Source organism: Myxocyprinus asiaticus, chromosome 7, assembly GCF_019703515.2.
Source record: "Myxocyprinus asiaticus isolate MX2 ecotype Aquarium Trade chromosome 7, UBuf_Myxa_2, whole genome shotgun sequence".
In the NCBI taxonomy this organism is placed as follows: Eukaryota; Metazoa; Chordata; class Actinopteri; order Cypriniformes; family Catostomidae; genus Myxocyprinus; species Myxocyprinus asiaticus.
In genome coordinates, this window is record NC_059350.1 from 15,665,001 (window position 1) to 15,692,877 (window position 27,877).

General features: G+C 39.6%; 1 protein-coding gene across 2 annotated transcripts in view; it reads left to right on the plus strand.

Annotated features, from left to right (window-relative positions):
- Positions 1-27,877, plus strand: part of maml3 (mastermind-like transcriptional coactivator 3) — a 167,930-nt gene that overhangs the window by 70,937 nt on the left and 69,116 nt on the right. Inside the window, exons 1-2 of one of the 2 annotated variants that reach the window (XM_051702883.1) lie at positions 22,476-22,587; positions 24,982-26,565. In XM_051702883.1, the coding sequence (XP_051558843.1) occupies positions 25,108-26,565 (1,458 nt within the window). In that variant the 5' untranslated portion in view covers positions 22,476-22,587; positions 24,982-25,107. Of the gene's footprint in view, positions 1-22,475; positions 22,588-24,981; positions 26,566-27,877 lie in introns of those variants that run through there. The other variant, XM_051702882.1, reaches the window with a different exon arrangement.

Below are 27,877 nucleotides of genomic sequence, written 5' to 3' on the forward strand. Positions count from 1 at the left end.
GCAAATATGAGCTAATCGACCCTTTTGCTACCAAAATAATGCTGTGAAAAACGTAGCTGGTGCTCGACCGCAGCATAATTTAACGTCCAAAGGAATTTTATTTAATATAAATATATAACAAGTAAAATTCGAAGTAATCCATTCACACACACACACACACACACACACACACACACACACACACACACACATATATATATATATAATAATTATATTTCAGCTAAATGGGGAAAATAAGTGGTTGGAGTAGCTTTGCCATATGCGGGCCGTAGCATTGTATTCTGGGCCCCCTGACTGTAAAATGCTCAGGGCCCCTTTCCTATTAAAAAATATGGTTCAGAATTTGTTGTGGGGCCCCCCTGGACCTGTGGGTCCCTAGAATCGTTACCACCTTTCACCCCACTATCTACGGCCCTGGCCGTGTGACAAAAGAAAGAACAGGGTGTCCGTCAACTGTGGCAGCATTGGGCACTTGAAGTGTAGACAGATTTATTGATTATAATGGGAGCAAGCTAGTTTTCCACCATCTAGTTTTGTTTTACATTTTACGTTCTGCTTGTGGTTGTTTTGAAAACCGTACTTGGTGAGGACATTATACCACCACCCATTACTTGGTCCTGGTTTCTTGGCAGAAACGTGTGGAATGGTTCCAGATTGGGCACCAACACCAGCACCATGTTGCTGAAAAACGCATATGAGAGCCATTTTAGGTGTAAGAAAATATGGATGCTATAACTGCTTTATAACAATATAATAAATATTTTATATGCATGTAATAGCATGTTTTAAGGAAGGTGACTTTTGTAATGGAGGACAAAGGCAGGGAAGATGGCAGGTCCTGCTTTGAATCTACGACATGCATGCATGGTTATTAGTTTGTGTGTGAGCATTCATGTGAGCGGCAGCACCTTGCTTGTTTATCCGCACCACTGAACAGGAAAATGGTTACCATACCATCCACATGTGCATTAACACATGCACAGACATTCTCCATAAAAAATGGATTTATTTTGCACTTCCTGGACACAAACACACATATGGAATCTCTTGGCATGTCTGCTGCAGCTTTCTAGGTCCTTGAGCCGGAGCACACAAGTTTGAGAGATGCGATTGTTCTTTTCCCTGTATTTCTCTTATAGTCTTCCTCTGTTCTTCTCCTCTCTCTCCTCATTAGAGCATACTTAGTCACTCAATAATATTTAAATTGCCCTCCGCCCGAGAGCCTACACTGGGGCCAATTACAAGTGAGCAGCTCTGTGTGTACAGACACACAATCTCACACAGTCTTGCTCTCTTGAAAACCTTTGTTCATAGAATACTGAATAACACAGCACATCCTCTGTTGCATCTCATACCACAACACACACAACACACACACACTCACTCAAAGTGAGGCCAGTGGGACCCGGTTATTGCCTCGCCTGTGCGCCATCAGGGATGCTCATATCGGTGATGTGCTTTGTTTCCATGGTAGCCTCTGAAGAAAAAAAGGGAACTGCTTTTTAGAAAAGAAAATGGAAAGAGTAGAAAATTTAAAAAGAAAAAGTAGCTAGAGTGAAAAAATGTGAATCAACTTTTCTGCATCTCTCTTTAAAGGAATAGTTCAGCCAAAATGAATATTCTGTCATCATTTGCTCTCCCTAATGTCATTTCAAATCCATATGAATTTTTTCTTCTTCTGTGGAAAACAAATGGCAACTGTAGCAAATCCCTTAGTTCTATGGAATGAGGAAGCTGGAGACGGCATGCTTCATTCCAAAATACAGTCTTTATTCAAACACAAAATCCTTGCTTTTCAGCAGAACGCTCCCAAACGCGCGCACACACACTACTGGAAGCTCAGCTCACTCTCCCGTCTGCCGCCGTCTCCTCCCTTTTATCTCCATGTCACAGCTCACAGGGTATACAAACAGGTATTAGCAAAGGTGTAAATCCTTAACCAATCAGCTTTCTCAGACCTCACTCTCCACAGATCGTCGCTCGGTCTCACCCCCGCCTCCGCCTACCCCCACCGGCCGGCTCAGGCTGGGAAACTGTCCGGCCTGCCACCGACTCCTGCCCCATTCCTAGAGAGAAAATCGGTCACAGCCATCTGCGCCCCCAGCCTGTGGACCACCTTGAATTTAAAGAGCTGAAGTGCCAGAGCGTGGGTCACTCATTGGTATCCTTGATGTGGTGGAGCCATTGGTGCGGGGCGTGATACGAACAGAGGGTGATGGCCCTCTCAAGCAGGTAGTACCAGAGTGTGAAGACCGCTCATTTGTTGGCCAGGCACTCTTTCTCTATCGTGCTGTACTTCGTCTCTCGCACTGAGAGCTTCTGACTAATGTACAGCACGGGGCACTCCTCCCCCTCCACTACCTGGGATAATACAGCCCCCAGCACCTTGTCCGGCACGTTCGTCTGTAACAATAAAAGGAGAGAGAAGTTGGGGGAGTGCAAGAGTGGTCACTTGTTTAAGTGCCTGTTGGCACTGCTCCGTCCACTGGACCAGGTCTGGTGTTCTCTTTATAGTGAGATCAGTCAGCAGGCTGGTGACGTCCGAATATTTAGGTACAAACCTACGATAATAGCCAGCCAGCCCCAGGAACTGTCTCACCACCTTTTTGGTCTTGGACCAGCTGCAATAGCTGCTGTTTATAAATTTTGGGATGCACTTGTCCATGACCTAATTGGTAACCCAGATACTGTACTTCCACTCATCCAATTGCACAGTTCCTCGGATTTGCTGTGAGTCCCGCCCATCTCAGCGATCTCAGGACAGCCCTCAGATGTTGGATATGCCACTGCCAATCATTGCTATAAATAATAATGTTATCCAGGTAGGCAGCAGCATATGCAGTGTGCAGGCGGAGAATTTTGTCTATGAGTCGCTGAAACGTTGCTGGGGCCCCAAACAAACCGAACAGAAGTGTGGTGTAAGCCAAACGGAGTGGAAAAGGACGTTTTTCTCTCGGGACATGGGATCTGCCAATATCCCTTCGTTTTACCTCATAGTCGACTTCCCCAACTCACCTGGCTCCCCAAAGCCCTCACTTTCCTCCAGGTTTCCCTAAAGTAGAGCTGACGTTGACGGCTCAGGCAATGCCTCCCCAGCCAGCGCTGTACAAATCCCACACCGAATTACAGTATTGTAGGACCCATCCGCACACATTCCCTTTTATGATGTCTGAAATACTGGCCAATTCATACCCAAAATCAGTGGATGGGTGAGGCAAGGACTAACCGCCACCTCTATTCTATGTTTTTGTCCCTGGAATTGAACAGTAACAGGCACTAAAGGGTATTCATGCATATCCCCATGCACACACACACCTCACCTTCACCTGGCGTGTTGTACCCAAAGCCTCACCTTGAACCAAGCTTTTGTGAATTGAAGTCTTCCCGAATTCACCAAGGCTTGGTATGTACCCCCTTGGATACTCACTGGTATGCGGTATTTCCCCGCTCCACGGCCCCACTTCAGTCACCTGGCATTGGTCCTGAATGTGTTCCGGTTCCCTGCAGTGCCAGCACACCGGCCCAGACCTTACCTCCACACCTGCGGCCTAAAAAAGGGATTCAGAGCAATAGAAACCCCCGGGCCCGGGGATCCGGCATCGGGAGAAACAGTATGGAATGGGGTAGGGGAAGAGAGAGATGGAGAGAAAGAAAAGTATTCACCATCTCCCGGATACGCTGCCAAGTGGTCCTCTGCCAGCTGGACGGCCTCCTCCATTGGCACCGATGTCCTCAGCCAGCAACCACCTCTGTCAGGTGTCATGGAGCTGTTGGGTGAAGGCAAACTGGTGACCGGACTCACCGAATGTCAGCGCCCGGAAGCACTGACGGTGCTGTTCGGGGTTACGGCCAACCCGTTGCAGGATGGCTTGTTTCAGGTCCGAGTACTCCAGCAGATTTGCGACAGGTTGCTGTTGTGCCGCAAGCTGAGCCTCCCCCGACAACAGCAGCAACAGACAGACCACCCACTGCGCTCAGGACCACCCCGACCCCTCCGTGGCATGCTGAAACAGCTCTATAAAGGCTTCGGGGTTGTCCTGTGGTCCCATTTTTGCCAGCGTGATCTGATGCACAGCAGGAATGGTCGGTGTCACTGCTGGAGTACCCCCCTGTGCTAGCAACCTCTGGATCACCTGTCGGTCCTCAGCCTGGGCTTGCATCAGGGCCTGGAACCATTGTTCCTATTCCGATTGCAGCTCCAGGAGGGCCTGATGTTGCATCTGGTGGATACCAGCGAGGGTTTTGATGATCTCGGCCAGCGGCGAGGACTCCATGATGGTGATCTTCCTTGTTAAGGTTTCGGCACCACTGTAGCAAATCCCTTAGTTCTATGGAAGGAGGAAGTGGGAGATGGCATGCTTCATTCCAAAATACAGTCTTTGTTCAAACACAAAAACTTTGCTTTTCTGCAGAACACTCCCAAACGCACACACTACTGGAAGCTCAGCTCTCTCTCCCGTTTGCCGCCGTCTCCTTCCCTTTTATTTCCAGGTCACAGCTCACTGGGAATACAAACAGGTGTTAGCACAGGTGTAAATCCTTAACCACTCAGCTTTCACGGAACTCACTCTCCACAGATCCGCGCTCGAACACACCGCTTCCACTGAGACATTTAACAGAATGTCCAGGCTGAATGGTGACCATGGCTTTCTCTGGTCCCTATCTACTTTCATTGTATGGAAATAAAGCAGCTTGGGCATTCTGTTAAATATCTCCCTTTGTGTTTTAAGCAAGAAAGTAAGTCACAGAGGTTTTGAATGACATGAGGGTCAGTAAATGACACAATTTTTTTTTTAGGGTGAACTGTCACTTTAAGATTTTCAGTTTTTTCTCTTTCTCTTTTTTTTTTTTGTCTCTCAGCTGCTCAATTGTCTCAATTGGCCAACCACTGCCTGTGAGGGAAGATGGACTGACACACACACACACACACTCAGACTGAATCATGCACAGGTGCACACTCACATCCACTCATTCAGACACAAATACACACACTCCAGACATACTGAACAAACACACACACCCATTTGAAGTAAGCAGCAGGTGTCTTACTCACCATTAAATCGGAAAAGATTGGTGTGTGTCCATTTGTGTGTGTTTTCAAAGAAGTATGTTTATTAGAAGAAGATGATGTCACTTACTGCCTCCACTTCCTTATGTCTTTAAAAGCACCTGGAAAAACAAACTCTCTACCTGTTTTTCTCTAATGTATTGACGCTGCTCTCTCCTGTGCTCTGAGCTCTTTATTGGCTATGTGTAAGTATGACTGTATAACAGGTGTAATATCCAGGGCCCAACAATAAGGAATTTTTTCGTCTGACCCAGTTGAGCAAGTATTTTCAGATATTTACTTTACCTGCCAACATTTCTTTTCACAACACTACATGTACTGTATTTCAAATGTATATATTCACATATATACAATTGAGTGCATACGTTTGCATTCCCCTTTTTTCTCATAAATTTAAAAACCCCTTTCAGAATTTATACAAATACGAGATAAAAGGTCATTTTTTTAGTTCTGCCCTTCAGATGCTACATAACAGCTATATAGATATTTTCCACAAGACAAAATAATACCAATTTACACACATCATCCTGTTGAAATGTTTACACCCCCTTGGTTCATAATATTTAGTTTGTTTCCTTCTCGAGAATCAATTACCTAGTTTCCATCCACTTTTTGCACTGTTTTGTTATCGACAAAGTGAAAATGTGTAAAAAATGTTTGTGAAATTTGCCATCTTCTGCTTGTTTCCTTTCAAATGGCCTTTTATCAATTAAAAACTGTGTGTGTGTGATGACATCATGCTTAAACACTTTGTGTGTAAACACATAAGTTTTGGTTTATCGTAAAATAAATCTGCCCTTAAACCATTTCCATACAGAAATGTGTGTTGTGACGAGGAAGAGGGCGTGGCAGTGCTGTGAGGGCACACGCCCAGCCCTGAATTGTTCTAATCAGCCAGGAGGGGGATAAAGACGAGCCGGAGGCACCAGTTCAAGAGAGAGAGAGAGACACACGCGGCCACTGTGTTTGTGTGTCTGTGTGTTTAAAATGATATATGTTGATTTATATCATTAAATGTTTCATTGACTGCTCAGCCGGTTCCCACCTCCTCCTTGCCCATCCTTACCCGTTACATGTATATATCGCTAATTTTGCACCTTTCACCTCCAGATGTCCCTATTTATTTTCTACCGAAGTCTTTGTAAAATGGGGAGAGTATTGAGACAATTCATTGAAATTAGCCAGCTTACTGTCATTTTAATTTCACAAATAAATGCAATCAGAAGAGGAGGAATTGCAATCACAAGGGAACAGTTTCCCTTCTGATAGGACTGTAATACTGGTCCTGATGTTGCACCTATCGCTGGTTACCACCAGTTCTGACCTGAAAGCGAATCGTCATGGCCCTGTTCAAGCTGGCAACCTGCACCAAGTAGTGGGGAAAACTTTCGGTCTTAGTATAAGGACCATCTATCGATGTGTATATGCTGTGTGCACAGCTATTAAAGAAAAATTGATGCGGTGTAATGTATCAAAGTACATATATGTAATGTACATATATGAAACATTCCTGATATTCAATAGGCTGTTTTGAACAATCATTTAATCTAAAGCCATCACAACTGCATTATGTCCCGCATATTTGTCCAGCAACTTTTAATGACCAGCTGAACTTGAATGTCATCTAAAATTAATTTTAGCGTCAATGCAATTGACATTTTCTGAAGAAGCCCGGCAAATGCGATCCGAGGTAAAGAGGGTTAGATTTAAAATATTTCAAAGTTTTAAAATGTTCAAAAGCTAGTTTTTTTTTAAAGTGAGCTCAGCATTGGACAAATAGTTCTGGTAGTTTATAGTCTTGAAAAAAGTGTAGAACATTCTGAGAATGTCATTCAGCCGACTTTCTTCGTCTGCAAAACAGGGTCAGGCTAATTTAAGTTTGTGTAAAGAAAAGACAATTAAATAGGCCTAACAATATTATTGGCCTAACAATATAATTTTTTTGTTTGTTAATTTATTTTTTTAATTTAATGCTTTTGGTAATTTATGTAATATACAGGGAATTTTGCCAGCATTTTTTCAAAAGTAATCTAAACAATAATTTTATAGAATTGGGCTATGTTAGTGTTCCAAAAAAGCACACCTGAAACTTTTCTGCTAGTATTGTGTATTTATTTTTAATTTAAAACCTCTTTGTGCATAGAAATTAAATGTTTTTTGTATCGTGGGCTAATTCCATGACTGCCGTCAATTATTTTGAATGGTGTGGAAAAGCAACTTTAATAAATAAACGGATGGCTACCTCCAATTAATTTAATCGCAAAGAGTGGCCATTCATTTGTTCTCCGTGCACTTGTCGATGACAGGTGCATGAAACGAGATATTTGTGTTGGCACTCCTGGAAGTGTCATGAAGCAGATGTGTTTGCAGCATCGGATCTGTGCAGGTATGCCGTTAAGACCAATCCATAACTATGCGAGTAATGCTTCACATACAGTAAATTGGCTTTCAAGGATGTATACCTTTTCGTTATGATTAACACAGGATAACTGTATTTTTGCGTTAATGCCAATTTACTTGACAAAAAGTGTTTCCAAACCAGTGTTTCACTACATTTGAAGTATCGACATAGAGTCTATGTGCTAGAGTTAAACGGAAAAATTTTATATCGAGCCTTGTGAAATTATAGCGATAATTTGCGTTTCCATCAGCTATATTGGTAAACCTTTGGATGCACTACACCTTTTGTCGCAAAAAAACCTTTGGATGGAAACATAGTTATTGAATGTTTGCACATTTTTTCGTAGTTTTAACCCCTCAAGTGTCCCATGTGGGGATGTCAAAAGTACCAGTACTTTGGTACCAAGTCGATACAACAATAAAAAGATGTCACGCTACCGGTAGTACCGACTCAATTGGATACCTGTGTCTGACTGACACACATCTGCTTTCAAATGCTCACTTACAAAATTCACAAATTTTATACAATAAAAATGCACAATTAATCAAATTAAAATCGTGAAATTTCCTAGTGTAGGGGTGTCCTAAATTTGGCCCTGCTCTGATGTGGCCCGTGAGAGATTTTAGAAATAAAACAGAATTTTCCCGCTATTAAGAAATTCTATGAAATTCATATTCTGAACTCTGGATGTCGCTTCCACTTACAGCCACATCTCACAGCGCATCGACTCCACTGGTGCGTTCTCTTTGCAGTAACCAGTGCTCAAGCTCCATCCACTGGCATCAACCACAGAGTTCAACAGGTGTTTGGAATACTCCAGATTTTCATGGATGAAGCGCCACACAAAAAAAATTTATGTATTTGTTGAAGGATTTTTATCAGGAAAATTGGTATCAAAGAAAAGGTACTTTTTTTCTTTAAAATGTCCTGATACCATGCATTAACAGGATTGGGAGGGTTACTTTTAAATTTAATCTGTTAAAGATTTCAAATTACTTAACAATAAATGTGATCTGTAAAGTAATCCAATTACAGCAACATGAAAGTACTGTAATCAGATTACTTTTCATTACTTTTGGATTACCATACAGGCACATATGTAAATAAAGTCAAGATAAAATCAATATGATCTCTAAAACTTTAAATGATGCCTTGAACGCAAACAGAACATGTTTCAGTAATATTAGGAGTACTGTTGTAGCTGTTGTTATATCTAAAGAAATGAAACATGTACACTGCACCCTAACAAGAAAACAGAAAATGAGCTGTTAATGTAGATCAACTCAGTATTTTTAAAGAAATCAGGTGAGTTCTCTGTCTGCCACAGAAAAATACAATTTCTCATAAAGCAAATATTATCAGAACAGATGCACTGAATTATGTCTTGATTAACATTAAACCTGACAGGATATACCTCGTATTCAAAAACACTGCAAAGTGTAATTCTAACATGAATTGCAGTTAGTGTGAATAGGCAATTGTAATTTGCACTATTCATTAACTTAAGACTGTATTTAAAAGGTAGATCACACGTAATCATCATCGTCGTCGTCATCATCGTTATTATTGTCATAATTAAATGCTGGAGAGTGTCTTTCCTCTGCTTGCTCATGATCCAAAGTCAAACATCACCAGCTAACAGTTTATGGCTGATTTCTATGTTTATGTTTAAGGAGGATTTTAAAGGGGAAAAAAGTTTTGATTCCAAGAAGAAAACAGAATCTAGTTTTAAAGAATAGATCAAAACAGATTTAAACTTTTAGTGTGTCTTTTCAATTACTTGTTCAACACTTATAGTAATTAGGAATGTTACATTTGCCAGAATGTCTCCCTCACCCAGACATTTGAACTGTTCTCAACGATAATTTATCAAAATCAGATAAATTCTTCATTGAACTTTCTTAAGAATGTAAAACACATTTTCATTTAATTTGGTATTTATTTGTACAATTTGGATTTATTAATAATGATCAGGGATGCAAAATCATTAGAGGTGAAAAAGGAGAGAAAGTCATAGCATGTTTTCCAGGGGTATTTTTTCAGCTGATTTTTGTATTGTTTTATATTCAAAACATTGTTTCTTAAATGATGAAGGTTTAAGTACCATTCACCTGGGGGAGGGGTAATTTTTTCAGCTTCAATACAGAACAGAACAACATACAGGACGTCCTGGCTAATATAGTACAGTTCGCATTTGCAACCATGCAAACCAGGGAATTTCTATGCCGTACCAGCAATGATGCACAAATCGTGTCAGTATTGGCAGCTATTCTTGCTCCCGCCAAGTAATGAGGGCCATGGATTTCTTTGAGCACTAAGGCTAACTCATTTTAACACATTTTAATATCAGCTAATTTGAGCTAACCTAGCTTATGTGATTTCCGTGTGGCTCTTATTACCTTCAAATTCTCAGGTCATTGGATAATGAGAGCATCTCCACAGCTGGAAGGCATAAATTCCACTACAATTCTTACTATTACAATTTCTAACGATGCGTCATAAGGACCGGGTATAACTCTTTTTTTTTTTTTTTGTTTTTTTGTTTTTTTCCTGAGTGCCAGTTGACCATGTTGCCTTTCAAAGTACACTCTTTTGACCACGAGCAAATGCGAACATGTCCGAAACATGCACACTACAACTGCTTTGTGATAATCTTATAGTACGGTCAACGGCAGGTGTATGTGCCTGTGCAAGGAGAAATGAAGTATACTCTGGCCTTAAGGCTATCACACAACATTATTGCAATTTGACAAAAACTCATTCATTTTAGCCAGGTAGATAATGTTAACAACTAAATTCAAAACAGCACAGAACACCTTTTTTTTTTTTTTTTTTTAAGTCAATGAGGCCTAACAACACAGAAAATGAGTGAATGTAAAATGTAGTGACAACACCTCACCCAGCCCATGGTCAGCGAGACATCCTTATTGTTGAGCCCTGCACACACATGCACATACAAATATAACAAGATATTTTGCTCTGAAAAGACAGAGATGTTTAGGGAAACATAAAGGGACTAAATGTATAACACAGAAGGGCATTGTACACATGCACACAGACCCACGCTACAGTATCAAAGCACCTCCTGGCGAGCACAATGGTGCCGTGGTGACCAGACCATCTGGCTGCCGAGCCGAGTAGGGACACCCTCCTTTCGTTCTCTCTCTTTCTTTCTCTCACTCTCCCCCTTTGCTCCTGGCCTGAATGGCACCAAGTCAAAGCCACCCTGTGCCACCCTGAGGGGGCAAACCCAGATATCGCCCTCAAATAAGCGCCATCTGCAGCTGACATAATTAAGCCACAGTTTTAAACATACTAAAGTTATACAGTGTTATTAATAAAGGCAAAAATGCATCAATATTTCAATCCATTCTGCACATTAAAAAGGAATATGTGTGGTTTTATATGTCAATGAGTGTGTTTTAATTCACTGATTACAACACTGATTATGCTTAATAATCTGACAACATGTTAGGTCATGTAAACGCCTTAAACGGTTTTCATTTATTGAGGTAAGGTTGTAAACGGTTTAAGCAAAAAACTATTGGCACATCGAACCATTTAAGGCATTTACATGACCTCGATTTCACTTTGCATATTCAGACCTTTTACTGGCATTTGTACGCGCTTATACACTGTGAATAAGTGTTGTGTGCATGCCTGTTTTCGTTTTGATATCAAAAGCAGAGAATAATCAGATCATTTCAAGTCTCATATAAACTATTTTTATTTTTTTGCATTGTCGGATTTTTTTGAATTAGCTGATTTTTGGTAGTTATCAGCATATTAGTGTGCATGTTAACGTGCTCAATGACATTCACAACCCATTTTACTTCCATAGTTTGACTTATTGCGAGTATTCAATGAGAAAATTAGTGAGCAGGACTTGAGTTTATCCATCAGAAATCGATTGGATCGTGAAAAGTCATCTCTATATGACAGGTGGAGGTTAAAAAATAAGAGTGCTTGAAGTTTTAGAGGTGCAATTATTTCATTTTCATGAAAGATTACAGGTGGGACAACATAACCAGATTAGTCAAAATATTGTATCTGTTCATGGGACCTTTGTAGTGTAAATAGGGCATAATATACCTGCCACTTTCTATTATGTTATTAATATTAATCAAACAACAACAATATTAAGAAAAAAAAAAGGAAAAAGAGAAAGCACATAAGCACTCTTAATTTCTTTCTTTATTACTGTCTGTTTGCTTAAATAATTACCGGTTTTTAAAAACGTAAAGCACTTAATTGAGAAATGCTTGAAGGCCACATGCCATTTATTTTGTTAATATTTATATTAATATTTAAATTAAGTAAAGGAGTGTGTTCATTTGCTTATTAGTTTTAGCTGTGGTATTGACATTGTTTTTATGTTGACTTTAATATGTTCCCTATTTTAATTCTTTAAGATGGATGACAATAGACTATTAAGGCCCCAATATACTCCCGGAGAAGTACTACTTCATTCTTCGTCAGCTAACAAGCTGTACGCTGCCATAATATATGCTGGTTACACACTGTTATTGTAATTTATGATGACACTGACACTATTGCAAAGAAGTGTGTATAAAAGTTTTAATGTGCAGAATAAAGACAAAAGAATGATGATAGGCATATCTTTGGGCAGATGAGCACTTGAGAGTATTAAAGTAGATTTGATCCCTTTTGTAGACTAATTAAACCAAAACTTTTTTTGCATGACATGGTGTTGGAAAGCAAATGATCATACAGATGTAGGTACATTTGCAGCAGCTCACTAATAACTCTGCATGCCGGTGTGTTCATGTTGAATGAACTTGACTGACTGAACAACGTGAACAAAATTAGCTGTCAGCCTCAAGGTAGGTGGAGCTCCATGTCACACCTAACAATGAAGTGGAACAATGGCAATAAGAAGGTATTTAGCAGCCGGAAATAATTTCCCAAAAGTTCTCCCAGACGAGCTGTTACGAACTATGGAAACGAACGCAAAAATACCTTCTTTTTGGCTAGATTTTGCTATAAATGACGTCAAACACGTTCGTTCTTCGATTTTGTATGAAGTATATCATGGCCTTTAGAGCTCTGTTTTAGCTGCATTGCATCCCTTTTTTTCTTTTAATGCACCATAACTTCAACAGTATTGGTTTACTCTGTCCTTTCTTTTCCTTCCTTCCTTTCCTATTGCTTTTTCTTCCCCACCCCCCCACCCCTCTCTCTCTCTCTCTCACACACACCCTCCTAAACTGTTTTATGACTTTCCTCCTGCCTTGAGCCTGATGTCCGTGTGAGAGTAGAGAAGGAGGGAGAGAGGGAGGTGGTGGAAAGAGGCAAAAGGACAGGCAAATGGCCGGCTTGATTTACAGAGGACTGAGGACAGCAGACACATGCCCCTCCTCTCCTCACTTTCTTTCTTCCTCCACCCATCCACATTTTTTCTCTCTCTCCCCTGCTGTGGTACAGCTTCAAGAACAGGAAGTAGGGGTCACTAAAATAGAGGAAGTGATACAGACAGGAAAAAGAGCATTTGGAGATGGAGGGATGGCAAAAGAGTATGGAAAGATATAAACAGTGAAGTACTTTGCATAAAGAGATGGGGAGAGGGGTGACTTGCAAATAGAAATTGTCACGATGGTCAACTAGTCAAATGATCATTCAACAACCAACTAGTCGATTAGTGAAGTCAATGTGTGCTTCCTTAAGACAAATTAGTTTAGTCGTTCAAGCAATCCATTGACTAATCGATTTGGGAAAACTTTTGCATATTCATACTTACAAAGTGGTCAAAAAGATAACTCAGTGAGGTATCTTTAATTTCCTGCCTTCATTAGAGGAAGGTGAATGGCGTGAGAAGGGCGATAAAGAAATAAAGAGCTGTTGTGGGGGTGTCTGTAACCCTTCCCCCATAAATGTCAGGAGTTTAACCTGTAAATTTGATGCTAATTACTGCACAATTAGACACTAAAACACCATTAGAATATAGATGTGATGATGTACACAGGCCACTAAAACCTACTCATACAGATTTGAAGAAGTCATAACTGTGATGTACTGATTAGCTAACATGCACCAGACAGACTGAGCTGGGTTGCTTTTGTGGGTGATGCAGGTTCACATTTGGCCAGTAACAGGTCCCATTCTCCCTTATCCTCCACAATAATTTCATGTAACGGTTTCTGCTGTCTCTGGTCCTGTCCCAAATGCCACTTTCAGCCCTTGCTGTCCTCCTTGCCCTTGAAGTCCATAATTTTTGACATCCACATAGACAGCTGGTGCACTTTGTAGTGTGGGTTTGGCAAGAGAGCATCGCTACCACAAAGGGGTGCTTGTGAGCACCCTTCGTAATAATAATATTAATAAAAATAGTAAATAAATAAATGACAAATGGTACACCCTAAGGTCTTGTGGACTTCACCGACACACAAGCGAGGCCCAAGACTGCAAGTCCACATCAAGTACAATTTGGGAAAGAGGCGTTTTGTCTTGATTTCTGTCAATAAAAAAAGTGGTAATCCATCTCTCCTTTTCATTTACTTGATCCCATGATGTCAGAACAGACTGTTCACACTGTGAATTTGGCTACAGGCGGTAGAAAGTTTTGCTGCTGAAATCGGTCTGTGCTTAACCATTTTCTGGGTAAATGTCAACAGAGTGGTGCCAAAAACAAGCTGTATTTTTAGTTTTTAAATGATGTAATTGTAAGAGATGAAAAAGTCAACAAGAATGCATATTTTATTAATGCAAACCCCAACCTTTTATTAAACCTAACAATCAGTAGAGTAAAAATGTAATTTTAGAGTGAAAATGCAACCCCAGAATCACACTCAACATTGTTTATGTGAATAGGATGACTACTTGGTTTCTATGGGACCAGAACCTGTTTCTCAGAGGTTGCTCTTGCAATGCACTGTCAGTAACGCCATGGGAGAATGTAAACATGTTCAAATTTGAATTGATGCAAAAATGTCTGATGGGGGAGGGCGCTTGTCAGTACTTCGGCAGAATAGGGTTGATTTCAGGGTACATGAACTTTCAGAAGCAACATGCTGATTTCCAGTATGATCAGCTTTGTTCAATAATAAGTCTATCTTTTGTGAGAGGGGCTTGATATGGCTAGATTTCAACCCCTTTTTCCATCGAATTTTGCAGTGAGGCCGTCTTAGCAATATGTGCATATATTTATTTGTCTGCAATAATGTGGATGTTGTGTTATGTTGTGTGGGATTATCCTTGATTATCCAGTCGATTAAATTGTTATAAAATCTGTAGTCTGGATTATGCATCCATATCGACCGGATCAGCTGTGATCTGATTTAAAATTGATGAGTATATATTACAATCAACAAAACATTTCATTGAATGGCTTGGAAGAGCAGCTCATAGTCCGATGTGCCAATGAACTTCTACAAGAGTATCAGCTTTGATATTAAAGCCACAGATGAGCTTCTCCAAGATATTTACACAAGTTTATATGATTGAGACTTTACCCATTCTTTTTTGTCTGTACTTCTTTCAAGCACTCAATAATGTTTTATTACTTGGTTCAGATTGGCAGCAATGCATCCAATGATCTGAATCAGGTGTAAATGTTCATTTTGAACAAGACTTGATTTATAGTAGAAACAATATATTTCCTTTGGACAATATCCACTTAGGTCTGAATGAAGACAGACCAATAAGATATAAGTTTTGGGTCAATATTTTGTTTTTTGGTCAGTTCACAAACCTTTATGTAGCTCATCACTTGTCCTTTGTTCTTTTGTTGTATGGCTGTTTGGCTTTTTTCATTTAACCTGTGGTATATTCCACCTATTGTACCAGAGTAAATACTTCTATGTTCAGTTCAAACTATATTTTGTGTTGGTCTTGGTGTGAATAGTTTTACGGTTTTCAATTTGGCCTTGCTTTTTAATTTCTTTCTTGGTGTGAAAAGGTCTTTAGTTGGCCATTTCCTTTCAAACATATTGTTTGTTTTCTTTGAAACTCAAAGGCTGTGTAGCTACAGTACCTGTCGCATTAATTGCATATATGCAAGACATACTGCACAGGTCAAACTAGCTACCATCAGACTCTTATTACAGAGTGATAAATGGATGACTAGAAATTTTATATAATGTGACGACATGCAATGAGTGGGTGGAGCTTAGCCCGGCGTCAACATGACTAATGAACAGATGATTATGAGAAGTTTATTGTGATGAGTGTTTGCCACTCTTTGTCTTGCCTCCATCATTCTCCATACTTCCTGTTCTCTCTTCCTCTCTCTGGGTGAGGTGCAGTAAGTGTCTCTGCTGGCAGGGCTGCTGAAGGCTTTATTGGATTGGAGTAGGATTGCAGGGACTGTGTTTAACATGCACACAGGCGCTACAGTGCACGCACACATTCACTCAGCCAGTGTTTAAACAGGCTGCCATTAACAGTGAGGGAGGAAGACAGTGAGAGAGAGAGAGAGAGAGTATTTAGCAGCATTTAGGAGGAGGCGGTGTTGCTCAACGAGCGGAAGCCTCATGTGCTGACTCTCCATGCCCCCTCTTTCTCCTCCCTCTTTTCTTCTGCTCCTGTCCTCCCCCTCCTTTTTCTCCCTCTCTCTCTCTCTCTTTCTCTCTTCCTCATTAATATCTTATTATATTAGTGTTAGCCAGTGGATGCTCCTTCCGTTTTCACACTTACTGGCACCACACACACACTCAAAAAAACACCGTACTGGGCTGCAAGTTATTTTTAAACCTATGTGTCCCACAGACAGGAACCTATAAGGGAGAGAGTGAGCGAGAGGTAGAAGAGAGAGAGAGAGAGAGGAGGAGTGAGGTAATGCATTTTTTCAGCTAACCACAACATTCCAAAGTTTCTCTACAACACTATTTCAAGCATGTACAACATGTATAGATTGCTAACAATGCAAAAGTCATCATGCAGTGCAACTTCTTTTGACAAGTTAAAAACAATTGTAAGCTAGTTATTAAAGTACCTGCAAGGCAGCACTATATTAATGTACTGTAATTTAAGACAAACTCTATTGAAACATTGCTTTGTAAATAACTTCAACCTTAGATGTGCTATCTGTTTTTATTGGCTGCAAAATGTTAGTGCTGAAACCACTAATCGCTAAAATGGATAATAAATATAATTGACACCGGATTTCATTATTGATTAGTCGGATATGTGCAGTGTGCACAGAGAGACTCCATCAGTGATGTCACTTTACAGTCGTGAAAAAAGGTGTTTGCATGATAATGTTTAAAATAAAATAAAAAATACATGCAATTTATGTTGTAACATTTATATTTTAAACCTTTTTTTGTATACAATGTAGGCCTATAACATAAAATCTTAAAAAAAATAAATAAAAAAAAACATTTTATAAATACATTTTAATACAATACAGGAAATATATATATATATATATATATATATATATATATATATATATATATATATATATATATTATCCAATTAATTAATTTTCGATTATTTCTTCCATTTAATCATTATTTGCAGCTAGGCATGTTACGATTATTAAATAATCGTCTGATCAAGGTTATTTAACCTAACCACAGTTATAAGCGATTATTTTGCTCTTCAAATTCCAATCTCATTTTAATGCTGAAATAATGGAATTTTAAGCGAATATATAAATGCAATTTACGGCAATGAACGGCATGACTCATGCGTTTAATCAAAGGGCATTAAAATATCATATGAAAGTGAAGCAGTTAGGAAAGAAATAGTTTACTATTGCATTATATAATATAATGTTATATAAATACAATTAAAAATATATTTTAAATTATATTTTTTTATAAAGAAATAAAATATAACTTTTTATACAAGTTCCAAAAACAATAATGTAAATGTAAAAATTATTTTTCATGTCATTCATAAGTTTCTAAAGCCTTAAAAGGAAATTATATGTCCCTTTTTTATTATTTTTGTATATTAAGTTAAATATGGAAAAATTACTTCTTAATTTTACTTCTGCACCTTAAGAAATATGACAATTTACATGACAATTAATCGAGAAATAATCGTGACATAACCCAAAAACAGACAATTAATCGTCATGATTGCAATTATTTGATTGACAATTAACCGTCAGCCAAATTCCATTATCGTTACAGCCCTAGTTGCAGCACTACAAAATTTATACCTAATACAGTTCAACAATAAACTTTGAAAATGTCCAGTTGACTTGCATTGATGGAATGTTCAGCATTCAAAATCTAAGCAAGACATCGTCATTGTAATATTTGCATGCTGATGTGTGATTGTTTTAATCTTTTCTGGATCTATTTTAGGTGTGTAATGGTTAAATTTCTCACGGTTTGGTTTGTGTCACAGTTTTAGGGTCACGGTTTCGGTATGGTTCGGTATTTGCTTTGTTCAGAAAAATCCAAAGAGTACTCTATTTGGTAACAGTTCAACAGGTTTGCCCTTAAATAACAATCATGGTTTTACAACAGTAACCATAATAATAATAACCATACTAATCATAGTAACCACAAAATCAACATGGTTACTGTCATGGTTACTATATGGAAACTACAGTATTACTGTTATAAAACCATGCTTAATTGTATCAACCATTATTTCTGCTTGGAAAACAATGGTGAAAGCAGTCATAGTTACTACAGTATTACTCTAGTAAAACAATGGTCAATTTTCATCAGGGTCCTTAACAAAAAAATAAATAAATAAATAAAAAATCTCTAATTACTAAATCAACATTTTAACTTAATACCTGCACTATTACATTACATGCATCAACATAAAGTGCATTTCAAACTCATCTCAACAAATATGTAATATTCGGAAGCTGTACATCACTATAACAGGAATAATCTTGCTATTAAAATACATATGAGAAGGGATGTTGTGATAATGCTGCTTGAGGATTAAACACACACACACATATAGAAACACATTTGGATTAGCCTCCAACACATGCTGTACACACGAGCCTTGCAGAGCCTGAGGCATGTGTTTCGAGGTCAGTTAAGACCTGTTGTTGTCTGATTGTGTGTATCTGCCTGTCTGTGTTTGTACATACGACTGTAGTTCATAGCATGGAAATCCACTGTCACATCTTTCTGAATATCAGTGAATCTCAGACAAGGTTATCAGGCAATGCTGCTAGTCCTTACACTTTTTCAATCTGCAATATGTTATGTTCTGATTAACTATAGACTGATTTGTCCCAAACTATGATTTAGGTAAAGACATAATTTTACATTCTTTTACCTGGAAATATCCTTGAGGTTTTGTTAGGTGCAGCCCTTTACACTCCATGGGCACAATAAGGTGAAACAGTCATTGTGTAGGGTGTAAAAATATAAAGTTACTGTTTTATAAATAGCCTATTATTTAAATTAACACTTTAACGCATGCGATCAATTTATTATTATTTATTATTTTATTACTAATTATTTCAATTAGTCCCACTTGGGCTTTGGGAAGTGTTAATGTTACTTGAATTGGTGCTATTTTAGTGCATTTCTGTCTTTGTACATATGTGGAATATGTGAAATATTTTGTTTGGAAAATGTTAATAAAACATTATTGCTACATTGTTTTTATTTTCTAAGAGAGAACTAAATGCATTTAGACAGAAAAGTATATAAAGAGTCAAATTTCAGCACTTTTAAATTCTGCTAAAGGGCTCTATTTTCGTGAGTGCGCAAAGTGCAGCACAGCGCACTACGACCGTGCGCAGTGTCTTATCCAATTTTCGTGAGTGTGCTAATTGTAAGTGCAATTTTCATGCCAGAGCAAAGCGCAAATGGGCATGTGTGGGAGTGTTGCGCTACTGTGGGTGTAGGTGCACAAACTGTGGGTGTATGTAGAAGTGAAGTGAAGTGTGTGCCGATACAATCACTGTTCATACTAGCCATGATTTGTGTGTCAGTAGATGAAAATTATTAATAATACTTACATTCTCTGTAATTTAACCGAGCCTACATCCATATCCTGAACCACATTTTCCATGCGTATAAAAGGATTGTGTCCCATTTAACAAGGACGCACAAAATAATGTAAATCCATATTTTTATTCTTCCATTCCATTGCATACAGTCCATTTGCACTACCAACTTCTTATGAATGTACTGTCTTTGTTTATATCACTGGTGCTTGACAGGGAATGGACTGTAGAGTAGGACGGAGACAGTGTCAGAGAAGAACCTCCATTGACCAGATAAGCACTTTGCGTGCTCAATTTTGCCAAACCCACTTGCGCCTACACTTAGCGCATGCTTGCACGTAAATACCAATACTTAATGGCCATGCCCATTGACTTTGTGCTTATGAGTTAAGACATTGTGCTGCGCTTAGCGCTTGTTCGCTTAAAATAGGGCCCTAAATATTCTAATTGACTGACAGCAGTATTTATACATCAAAGTGGTACTACATACTCTCTTGGTACTGCCTTTTCATTTTTGCTAATTTTAATTTACAAAATGATTGTACAACAGCATCTTTTTAATTGAAATACAGCCAAAAATGTCTGTGTTTGCATTAATGAGAATCATAATTGAATAGTAAAACTTCTGGACACATTAATGAAAATTGGGAGGTAGAATATGCTTAAGTGCACTGAAAATGTCACAATGCCAAAAATCTTAATGTGCCTAAATATAGGCTACATTTTCTTTAAGCAAAATATAATTAAATATTTTAATTTTTTAATTTTTTATAGATTTTGGGTTAAATATGACCAAGACATTCTCTTGACAGGTTTTGTGACAATCAACCCCATACGTTGAGAAAGAAAAGTACACAGAGATTAACAAATAAAGAACAGGAGACAAAATGCGATAGAATGACAATAGATGAGCGAAAAGCAGAAGGTAGGCATAGAACATGAAAGAGGAAAGAAAACATTAGGGCGAAAGACCACAAGAGAGAAAGTGTGAGATTATTGGCAGAAGTGTCCAATGCACTCAGCCCATGAGCTGGGGGGAGGGGCTTCAGGATCAGGAGGTTGCTATAACAACTGCACCTTGGTGGTTCACTCCATGCTCGCTCGCTCGCTCTCTCTCTCTCTCTCTGTAGTCACTTGAAAGCATTACCATCTGTCTGAAGAGCTCTTGTGTCTTTCCCTCCCTCCCTCTTGTATTTCTCTCCCTCCCTTCATCCATGTGCTCTGCTCTCCCACATGGTGACTGTGAAGAGAGCAGGAAAGAGGGAGTGTGTTTGCGTGAGCCACTGAACACATTAATAGGCAGTGAAATGGAGAAAAACAAACATCAGCCTCCCTCTCTACACACACATACACACACATTCTTTTTTTTTTCCCCTCTCTTCCTCTGTTTCTGACTCTGTTGTGGGTTTTCTTAACCCTGTCATGCTAGTTTAGGCTTAGGGGAGGTTTTCTTGCTGCTCTCATCCTATTACGGCATTTTTGAGCCGAACGCTGCTAGCTAGCTAGCTGATTTTCTGTCTGCAGCTTTGTGTGTCGGTAATGACGCCATCCGTACCATGAATGCGCTCAACCCAGACGTCGGTAAGGATGTCTGCGTGCAGGGGTTGGTGCTAAACATACCTAATTACGCCTCGCTTAGCATGCAGAGCCTTTCAGGAAGACAGTCATTTTTGATATCAATCGTGCCACTTTGAGGGGAAAAATCACAGGCATAGACCAATAGGGTGCAGAAGCGCAGTGAGGGAAAGCTAAATCAAGTCATCAATGAATTTATGAGGCAATGAGAGGGACACTTAAGGCCACATCCGTAAAATGTATTAGGCTATGTCCACATTAATCCGGATAAATGTGAAAATGGTGTTTTCTGAATGCTTTCAGTCCACACTGCCATTTTCAAATGTTTTCCAAAAGTTGCTGGTCCTCACTGAAATTTGTGAAAACGGATCATTTCCTGCACATGCAGAAAAAAACAAAAAAAAAACAAGCAAGAAGTGTGGCCTTGCGTCATTTCCATGTATGGTCTGAAATCAATTGTCCACCTGTTCTGCCGCCAGACAGCAATTCCAAGTAAACTTCCCGTCACCTTTGAAGGAATGCAATGTAAAGGTTGTACAAAGGAACGTTTATCTTTAACAACGCTATCAAAGTGGATAGCAAGAACAACAATGTTGCTTCAACATGGGCCGCCATCTAGTTTGCTTTGGATCACATGACTGCGCCACATGACAACAAATACATCATCGTTTTTAAACATCTCCATTTTCCCTGTCCACACTATAACTCAAAGGTGGCGTTTTCAAATGTATCCACTTGGGAGAGCGTTTTAGAAAAGCTCAGTTTTCGCTGGACAAAAACGGCATCTCAATGTGGATTGAAGGCCAAAATGTAGCAAAATTGATGCGTTTTCAAACAAAACGTTTTATTGTGGACATGGCCTAAGGTCGCATCTACACTAATCTGTTTTCAGTTTGGTAACGTCATTTTCCCAAAGTATGCGGTTATTGAGATTGTTTTTGAAATGTTCCATTTTCAGTGGAGGAAAATGCCGTTTTAGTGTGGATGAGAGGCGTAAAAGTAGCTAAATCGATACGATTTCAGACAAAAAGGTAGTAGTTTGGACGGGGCCTAAGGCTATGTTCGAAATGGAATACTAGCTTATTACTTACTGAATACTGCATAGTATACACTGTACACTGCCTACTATTTTTTTATAGTAAGTGAAATGGTAGGCATTATTCCACAATAAACATTTCAAAAGATTGTAGGGTACATTGTCATATTACCTCATCACGAGGCATCTCAGAAATGAAAATGTAAACTTTCGACAGTCCGTATTTTAGCAAATGTACTACACATGCAGAAAATGTGCATACTGTGCACAGTATACATTCTATATACTGCAGAAATAGTAAGAGGAGTATGGTAGTATTCTAATCTGAACACAGCATTGTGTCTGAGCAACATTGTTCCATCGCTGTCTCTTTATTTCCTTCTCTCTCTCTCTCTCTCTCTCTCTCTCTCATCCATCCATCCGTCACTCACTCCCTCCATATGAGTGACACTCAGCCTAATCGTCTTTATGGCATGATAAACACCATGAATATTGACAGGCATCGTGACGAAGGTTGCCTTGACAACCCTCTTAGCTGTTGCACACGGCAGAGGTGTAACAATGAAAATTGAGACCTCGCGCAGATCTACAGTCAACATGACTGCAAGGTGCACATTTCATTTTGCATTAGCATTTGCATGGCTTTTATTTTGTATGGCTAATGTGTCTGCTATCCATAGCCAGAAATTGTAACAGTCTTAGGGGTCATTCACACAGTATGTGTTCTTGTGTCCATCTGTACTGTTTGTTTATATTGTTCTTCTATGTAAACATGCACTAGGCTGATGTTTTTGACCATTGCAACACATCTCGCTGTTTATTCGGTGTCTTGCTAATTCTGGAGACACCTGCGTTTTGTTCTATTCTGTTCCACTTCATCTAGCTTTTTTTTGTGCAAGAACACATCCAGTGTGACCGGCCCCTTACATACATGCACGACGACAGACGTTGTCAGTGTTTTGTGTGTATGCCCAATTTTATCATGCTTATCTCCTTTTGCATAAAGCTAGCCAGCAAACATTGTTCTTTCTTGTTTGCCATCATGATCTTGCTGTTCTTGTGGTCATGTAGAGAAAGACAGAGAGAAAGATGGAGTGAGGAATGCAGAGAGAGACAGAGGGAGGGGGAGTAGACGTATTGCCTCAGAGGAGAGCTGGGGAGAAGATCCATGAATCTTGTTGTTTCAGAATCTCATTTGACATGTTTCAGGTGAAGTAGCGTGTGTGAGATTTCTAACACTCGTGCACACACACACACAGATACGCACACATTGACGTCCACTAGTATACGCAAAGAAGGTGGGTGGGATCCTGCTATTGTGTATGGGGAAATGTTGTCACTAATGTTCTTACGGTTCATCTACGCTCTGTTTAATGCAAAAACGCACACACACACTTCACCTCTATAATTAACACACTGTTATGTGTTCACTGTGAGAATCATTAGCACAAAAGGAAAGATGAGGAGAGATGATGAGAAAAGCTTTTCACCTTCTTTTCTATCCTCACCTCTGAAGAGGCATCTATCACTCTTTTTCCGAGTCAATATTTGCTGTTATTCATTCCCCACCACGCAGCCCTGCAATAGGAGCAAGAAAATGGACTGTCTGCAAAGTGGCAGAATGGAATGCTTAAATTATTTGTGGAACAACTTCTGGAACACTTAATTCACAGTTTTGTCAACATATTATAGAGAGAATTTACAAGTGGTTGTGGTTCTTATTCCTCCATAATTATGGTATATTATGTATGAGAGTATACGGTAGTGATGGCATTTTTAACGCATGTCGCCCATCCCTTACCTCTGTTGACGTGTGTCTGTGTGTACATATGTTTTTGTCTCTAGCATGCTTTAAAGTTGCAGCTTAGACTCTGCTTAATGGCTGGGACAAATTAAGCAGGAGAGCATCGTGGGATGAGAGTGTGCTTATGTGTGAACAATCAACTTTGTCAACTGTTAGTTAATCTCTCTCTCTCTCTCTCTCTCTCTCTCTCTCTCTCTCTCTCTCTCTCTCGGTGGTGACAAGGTGATAAATGAAATTTGTCACCATTTTATTCTCTATCAGTGATTATCAGTTAAGTGATGAAGTTTGTATATTTGTGGAATAGGAATTTGTAAAACTACATATTTCGACAAGTAAAAAAAAAAAAAAAACGACTAGTTATTCTTCAGGAAGCCCTGAATAATTTGAAAGGCTTGTGTAGAATCCACCAGACCCTGATAAGACATGTTTTTTTTATGAGTCGTGCCTAAAGGAAGCGTTCTAGTGTTAAAAAAAAAAAAAGCAAGACAGAGTGCAACAGAATAAAAATGTGTGGGTCATGTTGATCTTGTTTTTAAAGGATAAGCTACTTTTTAACTGTACACATTCTATTAAAAATGTAATGCTTATTGCATGAGATGCTGAATGATCACACTCATACCCTATATGAGAAGCTGCATCTCTTAATTCATTTCCTTAAATGCACCACTGCTCCAAAAATATTAAAGCTAAAGTAAAAATTAAATAAACTAGTCTGCCTCACAAATCAGCTTGCAAAATACCTGCTGTAAAGTGCTTTCAGTCAGAAGGTTCTCTCAGTAGTATCTTGAGAGTAGCTCATTTTTAAAGTTTGTTGAATTCTTTTACATGAAACCACAGTAATGTAATGATCATTGGCACCAAACATGTTTCATTATGGAGTGTTTTAATATCAAGTACATATTACGCATGTACACTTTTGCTGTCTGGACTTTAAACCAATTTTACCTGCCTCTTCTATTAAAAAAGTAAATAATTCTTTGAATACTACCATCCCTGACTATTTTTACATCCAGAAACTGCTTCACTAGGTAACCTTATAGGATGTTGTGAGTCTCGGACAACAATCTTCAGAAAATGTGGTGTTCTTATATAAACCTGAAGTGACCTAACTGTTCTTCTCTCTCTCTCTCTCTCTCTCTCTCTCTCTCTCTCTCTCTCTCTCTCTCTCTCTCTCTCTCTTTTACTTTCTCTCACACAGCTCCAGGAGACAGTGAAGAGGAAATTGGACAGTGCCCGGTCTCCATTAAATGGTGACCAAAATGGGCTCAGTGATGGGAGCTACTCTCCCACAACAAAGAGACTACGTAAGGAAGGATGCACTGGAATGGACTCCCTGGGAAGCCTCCCTCCCATTTCCCCACTACATCAAATGGACATCAAACCTACCTTGCCTTTGGGCAACAACAATGCCTCCACAAACAATGGAACCGGCAATGGCAGTGCTGGTACTAACCACATTACCGGACGACCTGAGGATTTAGGCAAGAACGGTGGAATGCCTGACATTAAACTGAATGGTTCATTGGATTTGGACGATGGCTTTAGCCTATTAAAGGACATGAAACAAGAGCCTTTGGACGATGCTGGTGGAATAGAATCATCGGATACATCGCTTTCAAATCAGAACAAGCTGTTTTCTGACATCAATCTGAATGACCAGGAATGGCAAGAACTGATTGATGAGCTGGCAAACACAGTGCCTGAAGATGACATGCATGACCTCTTCAATGAGGACTTTGAGGAGAAGAAGGAAGTTAGTGACTTCACACGGGCCACGACAGAACAAACGCAGCTTACACAAGACCCAGCACCAAACCCTGTAGCTACGGCACCCAACAGTACACCACAACCACAGTGTGGCCAGATACCCATGGGCTCACCTCAAGTACGGCCATCTTCCTCTGGTCCCCCTTTTGCAACTGCTGCCAATGGTACACCACCCCAGCAACCCTTGCAGCAGTCACCAGCAGTTGGAATGCCATCAGGATCGCCCGCAAACTGTGTGGCCCGGTCTCCACAAACACCTACCCAGGCTCAGACGCAGGCCCTAAGACCTGGGAATGGATATATGATGAATGCAGGTCCTGGTGTTGGCCCTGTGGTATCAACACAAGGAGCAGCAGTGGGCCCTGGAGGAGGAACTGCAGGTGGAGGTGGGCCTGTTGCTGTCCCACCAAACTCTGAACTTTCCCCGGCCGAGCAGCTGAAGCAAATGGCTGCCCAACAACAGCAACGTGCCAAACTTATCCAACAGAAGCACCAGCAGCAGTCCCAGACAGCAAGCTGGTCACCTGCAGGAGCACCAACAAGCCCATACAGTGGACCCTTTAACCCAGACAAACCAAATAGCCCCATGATGTATCCACAGGCTTTCAATTCCAGCAGCACAATGGGGCCAAAAACACCAAGCATGAACAACTACCTCCCACAGAACCACATGAATATGCTCAACCAGCAGCCACAGCAGCAATCTAATAACTTGGCTGCCCAAAACAACCTCAATAAGCAGCTCTCTTATAACAACACCAAGCCGCTGACCCATTTTAGTGGAGTAGACCACATGAGTCAGCGGATGACGCCTCCCATGGCCAATCCAGCTAAAAACCCGATGATGCCCTACATGCAGGGTGCTGCAGGGCAAGGGGGTGGCCCACCACAAGCTCCAGGTCCAATACCCAGCCAGACATCCCATCTAAATGAGGAACAGAAGAGGATGATGTTGATCAAGCAAAAAGTGCTGAGTCAAGGCTTGCCGTATGGCACTATGCAGCAGCATGTACAGGTAAGATCCTAGCATTGAATTTGTTCAATTTTATGGCAAGAGAATGCTAAGTAACAAGCTTTATGCTCCAGGGGCCGGTTGCACCAGCTATATGTAAGTTAATGGGTACTAAGTCGCAATTTATGCACTACTAAATATGTGAGCGTTGCACCATTAATTTTAGAACGTAACCCTACGTATAAACTAAATATTTATGGAAGACTCCGACCAGGAGTAATGGATGGAATAAAAAAGCAGACTCATTTAAAGACATCAATGAGCTCATGTTTTGGTTGACAGGCTTCAGTCCTTTCGACATATATGATGTTGGCATTTACACTCGTTTACATTTATGGGAGAAAACATTATGTAAAAACCTTACCTCTTCAGCATGAAACCAATCTAATGGTGCACTTTCCTGTGTACGCCATCCGGTGTCATGATTCAACATATACAAAATATATACGATATTAAAATTAATAAATGTTTATTTTTCCAGCCTGTGGTATTAGTATTTATTTATTTATTGCCCCTTATTCATTTTCGATACAGTTATTCAATATTGTTATTTACATAGGCTAAATATACCATTAATGAAATCTTTTTTTATTAAGTATCGTATTTCAGTGGGGATATAATTTATACAGCTGACAGTTACATGAGCAAACAATGTTTGAACATCAACCGTAACAAGATCAAAATGAAATTCACAATTTTTTAACACTTCTGCGTACAAATTTGAAGACTGCTTATTGGATCAATATGAGTAAACATCATATTATGCGACTACACGTTACTTTACGTAGAGCTTATGACCTACTAGTTAAGTCTTGCCTTAAGAACAGTTGGTGCACTGACTTAGTTACAAACTAACTAGTAGTTACTTAGCCCTTAGTGGGAACTTTACATCTCAACTTAAGTGAGACTTTATGCACAGCTGGTGCAACCCTACCCAGGGCTACAATTGTGGTTTGTGAATTGAATATTTGAGAGCTAATCTTCAAGAAATTCGCAGTCATCTCTTTGAATTGTCCATGAGCTGTACAGTTAGTGTCCTTTTTAGGGCTCTGCCAGCAAGTCTTTGTTAGTCTGTGTTAATATTGCATTTTCTGAAATTGCTTTGACAGGCTCAATGGTACATTATATGCTGGCCATCATTTTACTAAAACTGATTGCCATTTTCAAAATGCCATCCATTTTGTTTGCACCTTTTTCAAGAGATAACACTTTAACAGTGGACTGTTTGCCTACTATGCCTAGAGACATACTATGAGTCAAACTGATAATTCCTCACCCATAATTCTATATTTTATGTCCGTGTTGTGCAGTGGGA